The sequence below is a fragment of the Gekko japonicus genome, unplaced genomic scaffold (assembly GCF_001447785.1).
Source record: "Gekko japonicus isolate JY-2015 unplaced genomic scaffold, Gekko_japonicus_V1.1 scaffold103, whole genome shotgun sequence".
NCBI lineage: Eukaryota > Metazoa > Chordata > Lepidosauria > Squamata > Gekkonidae > Gekko > Gekko japonicus.
The window spans coordinates 1,374,307-1,385,987 of NW_015160210.1; the positions used below are offsets into that span (position 1 = coordinate 1,374,307).

At 49.7% G+C, this 11,681-nt stretch overlaps 1 protein-coding gene across 1 annotated transcript in view; it reads right to left on the minus strand.

The window, feature by feature from the left end:
• MYO15A (myosin XVA) overlaps positions 1–11,681 on the minus strand; it is a 139,935-nt gene that overhangs the window by 43,184 nt on the left and 85,070 nt on the right. The window contains exons 39-45 of the mRNA XM_015409244.1: positions 11,047–11,197; positions 9,763–9,871; positions 7,874–7,949; positions 7,789–7,815; positions 5,805–5,887; positions 3,378–3,437; positions 1,248–1,323 (exon numbers count right to left, since the gene is read on the minus strand). Coding sequence (XP_015264730.1) covers positions 1,248–1,323; positions 3,378–3,437; positions 5,805–5,887; positions 7,789–7,815; positions 7,874–7,949; positions 9,763–9,871; positions 11,047–11,197 — 582 coding nt within the window. The remainder of the gene's footprint in view (positions 1–1,247; positions 1,324–3,377; positions 3,438–5,804; positions 5,888–7,788; positions 7,816–7,873; positions 7,950–9,762; positions 9,872–11,046; positions 11,198–11,681) is intronic.

Consider the following 11,681-nt stretch of genomic DNA (forward strand, 5'->3'; position numbering starts at 1 on the left):
ACAGCAGAGGCAGGGCCCCCAGAACCCGAGCTGGAGACCACCAAGGCCCCAGCTCCACCGCCGGCTTCCGCACCGGAGGGCGGAACCCAGGTGGCCCCAGCACAGGGCCCCAGACGATCGGCAAGGGTGCGACAGCCCCCAGCGTACCTGAAAGACTATGCCACCTAGGAGTGGTTCCGGACTATGGGGGGAGGGGTGTTGTGTCCACTGACCGCCACCGGAGGTCAGGGCATATACCCGAGCTTCAGTCTGGGAAGACAATGGGGACTAGGATTCTAGTCCCACCACTGGGGAACCAATGGGAGCCATGGCGGGAGATTCAAACCCACCAATGGTGACCAAGGGGAGGTCCCCAGGTGTGTATATAGTTGGCCTGCCGGCCGTTTGTCTTTGTCTTGTTGTGTGCCTAATAAAGCGTGCTATGCACCACGTCGTTGTCTGTCGTCGATCCATGCGGCTCCCACTACACAATAGTCTGACTGCTGGGTGCTGCCTGCTTGCCTGCCTTAAGCGCTGCCGGCTGGGTTTCCCCATTGGAAACAATGGAGGTAATGGGGGTAACCTGTTTGGGTGCTCATAGAATTGAGCCCACTGGTTCAATTGCTCCAGAAGCTACCCTGAAAATTTGGAGCCTCTCCCTCAAACGTCCTCTCCCCCTGAGCCACTAACAGCACAGTGGAGGAAAAGTAACTTTTTCCCCACCATAGAGAAGAATGGAGGGGATGGGGGCAGCCTGTTTGGGGGCCCGTATAATTGGACCCCCTAGTCCAATGTTCTTGAAACTTGGTGGGTATCTTGGGGAGAGGCTCCCGCAGCTACCCTGTGAGCTTGGAGCCTCTCCCTCAAACCCCTCCAGCCCCCAGAATATACCCTATGTTTTTGCCATTGACTTCAATGACCCATAGGATATAATGGGGCTGAAATTGACATTCAGCTGGCCAAAAGAATCGGTTGGTACTGACAAAACTGACATGCCGGAGTCTTACTGCTGGCCGAAATGGATTCTGCCTGATTTGGCCGAATCCGAATCGGCCGAATGTTCTTTTTTCTTTTTTGCACACCCCGAACCCTGCTCTCCTCAGACTCCACCCCTTGCCCCAAATCTCCAGGAATTTCTCAACCTGAGTCCAGCAACTTTATCCCTCGTATTCGTGCCAGAAACAAGCCCAATTCTTTCGTGGTTTTGTGGCAACCAAACGGGACACACTACCAGTACTGCTGCACCAAACCCAACCCCCAAAGCTTACCAAAGAGAGCTTTCATACGCATCCTCTCTGACTGGGTAATGCGGATGCAGGCCTCAGACATCGTATCATTGAAGATCTGCGGAAGAAATCCATCACGTCAGATGGAAGCACCTTGGGGAAGAGTTATCAATGCCTATTTGTTTATTTTATTTAACTCCTTTATACCTTGGTCTTTCTCCCCAAGGGGGACCCAAAGGCGCTCACATCCTTCTCCTCTTCTCCATTTTATCCTCCCAACAACCCTATGAGGTAGGCTAGGCTGAGAATGCGTGGCCGGCCCAAGGTCGCCCAGTGAGTTTTCCACGGAACAAGTGGGGATACTATTCTGACACTCTCAAGCACTAGAGAGCCAGTTTGATACAGTGGTTAAGTATACGGACTCTAATCTGGGAGAACCAGGTTTGATTCCCATGCCTCCACTTGCAGCTGCTGGATGACCTTGGGTCAGTCATAAGTTCTCTCAGAGCTGTTCTCTCCTCGAGATAGCTCTCTCAGCCCCACCTACCACAAAGGGTGTCCACTGTGGGGAGGGGAAGGGAAAGGAGTTTGTACGCCGCTCTGAGACTCCAAGTGAAGGGCGGGGTATAAATCCAATATCCTCTTCCTCCTCCTCTTCTTCTTCTAATGCCACAGTGGCTCTCATGCTCTCCAATGTTATCCCTGTTTATCTGGAAAGAAGATTGTAGGGACCTCCCCACCCCCAGGAGATCTATTAAGAAAAATAAGGGGTTAGCATGGTGTACTGGTTTGCAGGGGTGTCAAACGTAACTCCCAGGGGCAGAACTGACCTGTCCAGGACTCTTACCCGGCCCGCAAGCAACTGGTATGTATGGAAATGTAAGGTGCTCCCCCTTTATTGTGGCTTTTGTGGGCTCCCTAGTAAATCAATTGTTTTCACTGCTAGGAATAAATTGCTTTTGTTTGTATTTTGTGTGAACACTAATATTGTTAATTGGGTTTGCCTGTGTCTTTTATAAAGTTTATATCTCCAGATTACCTGGCTTTACATTTTATGGCACACATGGCCCAGCCCGACAAAGTGACATTTATGTCTGATCTGGCCATCGTAACAAATGAGTTCGATACCTCTGGGTTAGAGTGTTGGACTTGGATCTGGGAGACCCAGGTTCAAATCCCCACTCGTGCCATGGAAGCACCCTGAAGGACCTTGGGGCCAGTTGCCAGTCACACACTATGGGCCTCACCTACCTCACAGGGTTGTTGTGAGGATAAAATGGAGGGAAGGAGAACAATGTAAGCTGTTTTGGGTCTCCAACGGGGAAAACACAGGATATAAATGAGATAAATAATAAATCTGCATATTGGAGAAGGAATTAAGTCCCTTCAAAAGAAGGAATTATAAGCAAAATACTTGGAACAGCAGAGATGGGCAATTTAGTTCAGTTCTGAGAGGACATAAGGAAAGAAGCTTTGAGATTACATGGTCAAAACTTTATAAATGGATGGAAGAGAACAATAATTAAACTTTTTAGACATATAACCAAAACAGAAGAAAAGATGAACTATATATTTAACTATATCCAACTATAACTATAAGGAAGGGAAAAGCTAAAAATAAAAACTGGATAATGTATGCGGTTACTAACTAGGAAAAACAATGATGTAAACAAAATCCCCGGTTTTATGTTTGTATGTTTATATGTTTTGTTTGTCTTTTATAAAATAAAAATTATTGAAAAATAATAATAATACATTTGCATACAAGTTAGAGTAATATAATTTTGTTTGTGTGTAACATTTTTAAAGGGGGGGGAGTCATCTTCCTTTCGGGTAAGCATGAGTAATTGTTCTCAACCCCGTATTCTTGGTATCATTTCATGCGGATGATGCTGGGGTGAAAGCTATATATATATATAGTATTTATCCCCCCCATTGACCAAAGACTGTCTCTCCCCTCCCCCCACTTTATGATAACAATATTAAAACAAATCACAGAAGATAAAAATCAATCAAAGTCAGCAGCGTCAACGAGTACATAATGCATAGGACGAGAGAGAAGCCAGGAGCGCTTGAGTCATGTGCAACCGAGCATTGAATGTAGGAAGAGGTTTTAGGAAAGGAAGTCCAGTCCGGATGCTGTGGGCTACAGGCAAACCTGGAGAAGCTCACCTGCCGGAAAATGAGATCCAGCAGAAGAGGGTTATTGATGGTGTCCTTGGGGTAGAAAACCTGCAAGGAAACAGACCAGAAGATGGAAGATTATTCACCAGGGGAAAAGACGATCTTCTCCAGGCAGTGTTGCATGCAAGTCAGGGAGACAGGATGGTGTGGTGGTCAAAGTGGCTCACAAGGATCCAGGAGAGCCAGTTTCGTGTTGTGGTTAGGAGCGCAGACTCTAATCTGGGTGAACCGGGTTTGATTCCCCACTCCTCCACGTGCAGCTGCTGGTGTGACCTTGGGTCAGTCACAAGTTCTCTCAGAGCTATTCTCTCAAGGGCAGTCCTGAAAGCACTCTCTCAGCCCCACCCACCCCACAGGGTGCCTGTTGTGGGGAGGGGAAGGGAAAGGAGTTTGTAAGCCACTCTGAGACTCCTTCGGGAAATGAAGGGCGGGGTATAAATCCAATCTCTTCTTCTTCTTCTTCTTCTTCTTCTTCAGGATACCCCAGTTCAAATCCCAGCTCTGCCATGGAAAATGCGCTGAGTGGCCTTGGGCCAGTCATCTGACTCTCAGCCTAACCTACCTCACAGGGTTGTTGTGAGGATAAAATGCAGGAGACGAAAACGATGTAAGCTGCTTTGGGTCCCCTTTGGGAGGAAGGCGGGGAACAGCTGAAGGCAGGGCGATTTTTGGAAAAACAGGAATGCACAGGAACAGAGTTCCAGCTGGCTCCTGAGTTGGCCATGCCCAGCAGGAACTCATTAGCATAATAGGGCACACCCAACAGCAGAAACTCATTAGGATTGGCTACATTCGGGGTGTGTGGTCTAACATGCAAAGGGTTCCTGCTACAAAAAAAGGCCCTGGGTTTTGACAACAAACAAGGTAAACAGAATAAGAAGCAAAAGGTGGGTGTGGCTGGGTGACAACACTTCTGGTGACATGGGGGTGTGGCCTAATATGCTAATGTGCTGTGCTGTCAGGGTGTGGCCTACTATGCTAATGAGTTTTTGCTGTTGGGTGTGGCCTGTTATGCTAATGAGTTCCTGCTGGGCTTTTTCTACAAAAAAAGCCCTGGCTGAAGTAAATAATAGATAAATAATCAGCTGCAATCTTTGTTCCTAATTTTATTTCTAAATAAGAAGAGTCTTGCTGGATCTGATGAGCTATTCCAGTATCTCGCTTCCAACGGAGGAAATTCAGATGCTTCCCAGAAGCCCTCTGTCCGTGCAATGAGGCAGCGGTCCTTCTCAACTTATGTATTTAATACCCTTGCTTTTCTCTCCAGTGGGGACACAGATCAGCTCACAACATATTCTCCTCTCCTCCATTTTATCCTTGCAATTCTAACCCTGTGAGGTAGGCTAGGTGGAGAGAGACTGGCCAAAGTTCACCCGACGAGTTTCCATGGAAGAGCAGGGGATTCGAACCCGAGCCTCCTGGATCCTATTTTGACACCCTAACCACTACACCATCCCAGATCTCTACTTTTTCCTTCTTGGTAGGGAGAAATCCATATCGAGAGGCAGCGGCTAATAAGGGTTGTTAGTCCTATTTTCCTCCACAGATTGAGCAAAACCCCCCTATGGAGCAAATCCATCCCTTCACTACATCTTGTGGCAGGGAGTTCCACAAGTTAATGACACATTATCTTTCCTTTGGGATATCCATGTCATGGGCATGGATGAGGATGAGCTGACATAGCCTGCAGAAACCACAGCTGGCCCCTCTGAAGCAGCACAGGAGGGTAGCTGGCAAGTGCCTGCAACAGCAGTCTTCACACCTGGCCCAGATAAGGGGGAAGAACTGCAAGCTGAAAGTCCTCCTGACTCACCCCCACATGTGACTCATTTAAGGGAGTGACTGCGGCAAAACTTAGCAACCAGGCAAAGAGAGGCCAGGCTACAGGGGAGACGCTCAGCTAGCCCAGAGTTCTAACAGAAGCCTGGCTGACCATGCAGCTGGCTAATTGATAGCAGCGTTTAACTCCACACTCTGGGCAGTACCCTTTGTGGAAGCAACAAGTCAGCTTCGTGCTGCTTGCATCCACTCCGGCTCGGCTCTTGCACCTAGACCTTCAGACCCCCCTGGCTTTGGACTTGGCTCTGTGTTCCTGGCTCCTGACCCCAGCTTGGCTTTGGACTACATTTCTGGTTAGTGATTTTGGACTTGGCTCTTTGTTTCTGGCTCCCGACCCCGGCTTGGCTTCTTGGACTCTGCACTGTCTTCTTGGCCTGTCCTGGGCTCCCTTTGATGGGCACCCCAGCCTGTGACAATCCGCTGCCAATTAGTTTCAGTCAATCAGCATGAAGACAAGAGAGAAAAATCCCTGTTTGCTCAGCTGTCCCGCCCACACAGCATACGATGTTATAAACCACAGTAGTTTTTAAATTCTTCCTCACCAAGATACCGACAGCCTCACTTCAGGACAAATACCTCTTTGCGAAGGTAGATTTTCCAGGAGACGTTGCGGTAAGCGTAGAACTCGCTGCTGACCCGGCGGTGAAGCTGTGTCTGTGCTTGGACTTGTTCATCCTCGGAGCCTAGTTGCCGCAAGACGGGCACTGGGAAGGAATTACTAATCAACAACTATATGGGCAGGGGGTCACAGATGTTTTTCTCCAGAGGTCTACACCTTCCATGATAATAAAGGGGTGGAGCCGCCCATTCCCCACACCATTTCTTCAACCTGGAAAGATCATTCCTTGGGAGTTGCTATTTGCCCCGTTTGGGATATCAGTACAGGGGTCCCCAAACCTTTTTGAGCCTGTAGGCACCTTCGGAATTCTGACACAGAGTAATGGGCACAACCACAAAATGGCTGCCACAGGAGGTGCGGCGAGCCACAAAATGGCTGCCACACAAGATGGAGCCAGCCACACTGAGGAAGCTTGAGTACAGGGGGAGAAGAGGGGTATTTTTTAAAAAATACATTGGAAAAGAGAGGAGTGAGAGAAAACAAAACAAACACTGCGGTAGTGGCTACTGCAAAAACCGTGACCTTTTGTGCACCTGTATTTTGCCTCAGTTTCTGAGTGCGTCCTATTCTTCCATTCTGCATTCCCTTCCACTTCCACTTCCAGTTTGTGTCGAGACTTTTTCTTACTTCTGTATTCGTTTTACAGGGAACTGCATTCAGACTGCTTCCAACACACTGTTGCCCTGCAGTTACCAAAACTCCTTTTGCTACAATTCGTTGTTCTCATCTGCTCTCGAATCGCTAATCCTTTCTAAAGTAGAATTGTTTCTGCGGGTATTTAAGAGCTGCCCACCGTCCTCCCCCGTTTCCGCCTCTCTCTCTTCAGGTTGACGCTCCCTCCCTGTTCTGTTTTCTTTCCCTCCTTCTCCAAAGACAAAAGAGGATGTGTCCTCCCGCTCAGGCAAACTTTAAAAAAGCCAGAGAGAACATAAGAAGGAATCAGCAAATATAAAGGACTAGGGGATTCCCTGCTCCCAAATGTGTCAGTTTTGCATGTGTGGGCCTGAATTTCCCCCTCCCTTCCCTTTTGTAGAATCAGGGAGGGAGGGAGGTGTTGGGTCTGCAGTTGAAAGTTTTAAGAGAAGTTTGCCTTTCTCTTCATCTTAGACAAAGCAGCCAATTAGCTCAAAAAATGCCGGTTTTGCTCGTAGATGCAGAATGCATACAGAATACACAAATAAATAAACTGGAGGGAGGGAAAACAGTGCAGAGGGAATGCGTGTGACTGCGAAGTCACCCCTTAAGGCTCAACTCCTCGGATTCTCCAAAGCAAGCTGCCAGTGCAGAAAGGGCCAATGTCATTTCAGTCTGCATAAGCTAACCAGCTCTTCAGTGACCAATCAGAATCCCAGGTAGGCAAGCATCCCATCTGACCCCAACTCATTTCTAAAAGCACTTGGTGGACGCCAAGAAAGGTGTCAAACCTCGAGCACCACGTTGGGGAGGACCCCTGGAATAGTGGCTCCAGGGGGCTTGGGAAATGGTCTGTGGGGGCGGGGAAGGTTTTAAGCCCTACGTCCCACAGTCCTGCCTGGGGATGACGTCCCAGACACAAAACACTCCAAGAGGGCATCTGATTGACCAGACACATGGGAGATATAAGGGCTTCGTAATGTGTGAAGCAGGAGCGGCCGTGGCTCAAGTGGTACCTGAGTGTGCCGCATGACGGAGTGAGCTCCCGTCTCTGGTTCCAGCTCCTGCCAACCTAGCAGTTCGAAAGCAAGACATTGCAAGTAGATAAATAGGTACCACTTCGGTGGGAAGGGAACAGCGTTCCGTGCGCCTCGGTGTTTAGTCATGCCGGCCACATGACCACGGAGACGTCTTCGGACAGCGCTGGCTCTTCGGCTTGGAAACGGAGATGAGCACCGCAACCCTAGAGTCGGACTCGACTGGCTTTCGAGCAAGGGAGACCTTTACCTTTACCTTTAATGTGTGAACTGGCCCGCTTGGGAGGTTCCAGCCCACAGACTACGACATTGTTGTTTACCTGGGGAGGCCCCAGGGAATGATCTGGGGATGGCAGGCGGCGGGCGAATGGTGGGTGGCACAACCGTCTTAACGTTGGCACTGGTCACGGGCTTCACAAAGGCTATTGTCTCCTTGACTGGTGGTTCCCGGACAGCCTGCAAATGAAATTTACACATTACACAGGGGCGGAGGCATTCATAGTGGCACTTTTTTCCTTCATTCGGCCTCCATCACCACCATTCCAGTGTTCGCTCTAAGTTGAGTTAGTGTGAGATAGCTCACAGTTTTTTAGCCTCCGGCTCAGGAAGGATGGCTCGAGAGAAGGAGGAGAAGAAGGAGAAGAAGAAGAAGAGGAGGAGGAGGAGGTGGTGGTGGAGAAGATTGGATTTATACCCCACCCTTCACTTGGAGTCTCAGAGCAGCTTACAAACTCCTTTCCCTTCCCCTCCCCGCAACAGACACCCTGTGAGGTAGGTGGGGCTGAGAGAGCTCTGAGAGAACCTGCTCTTTCAAGAACAGCGCTGATAGAACTATGGCTTGCCCAAGGTCATCCAGCAGCTGTGTGTGGAGGAGTGGGGAATTAAACCTGGTTCTCCCAGACTAGAGTCCGCGCTCCTAACCACTACACCAAACTGACTCCAGAGCAAACAGATTTACGCAGTAGCCAAATTGCTGGCTCACACCTTTAATGCCAGTAGCTCACAAAGTAGAATTTTTGCTCACAAGACTCCACAGCTTAGAGGGAGCATTGCACCATTCTTCCCTTCCACCTAAGATATCGCAATACACTGTTGCATGGTTACAATTGATCTGCTAGCTCCTCTGAGTTCCCAGCTTTTATTTTGGAAGAAAAACCTATCTCTGGCTCCCTCTAAGGTGTGGAGCCTTGTGAGCAAAAATTCTACTTTGTGACCTGCTGGCGTTAAAGTTGTGAGCGAGCGATTTGGCTGCTGCATAAATTAGTCTGCTTTGGAGCCCTCCTTCCTCAGTTAAGACAAAAATGTGTGAGCCGGAGGCTAAAACACTGTGAGCTAGCTCACAGTAACTCAGCTTAGAGGGAACACTGCACTCTAGCCCTTTTCATTGCAGAGATATAAGGGGTGATGGAATTTGGAATCTGTGACATGCAAACGATGATCTCAGCCACCAGCCCAAATGACTACTATCTATTTATCTAGCTACTTCACCCTGCCCCGTCACCAATGAGCTCAGAATGGCAAAGTAGGGTCAGTTGAGAGACAGAGAGAAGGAGAGACTCTCTGTTGATGTGTCACCCAGTGAGCAGAGCAGGGACTTGAACTCGGCTCCCACAGTCTGAGTCTGACTTCCGAGCTGATCAGTCCCCGCCCCCCCCATGGCACAGATCCTGAGGAAGCGTAAGAGTGGTCTGCCAGTTCTTTTGTGGACGTGAGTTGCAAGGTTTGGGAGTGCCCACTGGGGTCTGGTAATCTTGTCATTTCACCAGGGGTCATTTCGAGGGGGAACAAGCTGGAACGGCGTTCCGGGAGTAACAAGCCCAGGAGTAGGGAATCCGGGCATGCTTGCCTGCCTCCCCTTTCCATCCCTTCTCCAGCCAGCCCACTGCGGCAGGTTGGCTGGGGAGGGGAAGGGCAGGCAGGCAGACATGCCCCCCTTTGTCCCCCTGAGCCGCTCCGCTTTTGAAGGAAAAACTCGGGGAAGTGGGGAGGGATTTAAATGCCGGGGTTCCCTGTCCGATCTTCTCCAGGTGCCCCGCGGCCGCGGGGCACCTGAAGAAGATCGGGCAGGGAACCAAGGCATGCTTGCCTGCCTGCCCTTTGTCAGGGGGTGTGGCATATGCAAATAAGTTATGCAAATAAGTTATGCAAATGAGTTGTGCAAATGAGCTCCTGCACCCCTTTTTCTATGAAATGGCCCCTGCATTTCACCCACCCCCAATTCTGCAACGCGCATTCAGGTCCGTACCGGAGCCGCCTGAGGAGGTTCTGGTGTTCCTGAAATCTGTTTCTTCAAGATCATCAGGGCTTCTTCGTGAGGGTCTGTCTTCTTCACAAAAACCTTCCCACCTTCCCTCCTACGAAGGAGAAAAACGTTGGGAATAGGGCGGCCAAACTCCCCGTGGTAGCTGGAGACCTCCAGCTATGACAGCTGACCTCCAGGCAACGGCGATCAGTTCCCCTGGAGAAAATGGCCGCTTTGGAAGGTGGACTCTATGGCATTCTACCTTCTCCCCTCCACAAACTCTTCTCTCCTCAGGCCCCACCCCCTCAAATTTCCAGGTATTTCCCAAACCAGAGCTGGCAACCTAAGTTGGGAATCATCAAATTCCAAACGTGAGCCCCAGATCAGCCAATCGCAGTCTGGAAACGAGGCGTTCAAGCTGGGTGTGATATTTCTGGACTCACTGGTAGAAATTATGAGGAATCGGGGTTGCCAGGCAGTGCTTGGCAACCAGTGGGAGGGTTGTGGGAGGCACAGTGTCCCCAGAGAATTTTAAAAAATAATAATATATATATCGCCTCATGTACTTACCACAAGTTCATACAGGAAGTGACAAAGGGTGACTCTAGGACTTGACAGAAACTCTATAATAAACCATACAATTTCTGGCGATTTTTTTTTTAGAACTGCGCCAGAAGTCAGCTCTAGGTAAGCCGCGGCAGCCATTTTGTGGCGGGCTCCACCTCCTGTGGCAGCCATTTTGTGGTGGCCATTTTGTTGGCCGCACCCACCACACTGTGTCAGACTTCCAGGTTCAAAAAGATTGGGGACCCCTGCACCACACGTTAAAAACTTTAAACGTATAGTTTGGCACATAATAGGCAAAGAGAGGGAAAAGAGGTACGGGTCTTCTGGAGCCCTCTTCTGACCTAGGGTTCCCAACCCCCAGGTCCGGTGGGGGCTTCCCTCCACCAAGGACCAGCTGGCCGGTGGGGGGAAACCCCTCCCCTAAACAGGGTTTTATGGTAGCCCAACATGATGACATCTCCCAGAAGTGACATCATCTTCAGGGACATCGCGTGGGGATACTCTGGTATTTGGGCAAACTTTATAGTTTTGAGGGTGAAAAAACCATAGAGTTTTGCCCAAATACCAAAGCATCTCCGCGCAACGTCCCTGACACAATGATGTCGCTTTTGTGTGATGTCATCAAGTCGGGGACATTACACAATGTCCCCGCCCACTCCTGGAACGCCCCCCAATTCCCCCCGCCAGAGGAACAAGGAGACCTGGCAACTCCACTCTGACCTGATGGGCTCTGGGACCCGGACGGGCTGCTGGTACTGTTTGATGATGTTGCGTATATTCTGCGTCGGCTCCGGGATGTGTTCTGAATTCAGCTTGGAGTGCCTCACCAGCTCGCCAGCACGCATCCTGGAGGCGGGATCAGTGCCGGGGGCTGGGGAGAGAAAAAGCAACAGGATAAACAACAACAGTTTACCCCCGAGTTTCAGAAGCTGTGAATCATGATCACGAGAGGGTTGCCTCAGTGCTTAGTTCTTATGGCCCATTCTTACACGCGCAGGGAAATGCTGATTGCCACTTTGGGGTCAGGAATCATTTCTTCTCCAGGCCAGTTTGGCTGGAGATCCTGGAGGATTATTTGTCATCTTCTGAGCACGGAGCAGGGGTCACTGGGGGTGTGGGGGGGGAGGTATTTGTGAATTTCCTGCATTGTGCAGGGGGCTGGACTAGATGACCCTGGAGGTCCCTTCCAACTCTATGATTCTATGAACTCCAAATAGAAGGACACTTTACATTTAGTTCTGTGATTATTTTTAAAGGCCTTTTAAAACTTCCTTTTCCAATTGCAGCCGCCAGGACTGCTTTGTTCAGGAGAAGAATGGATCTTTATACCCACCATTCCCCTACAGAAAAATAAC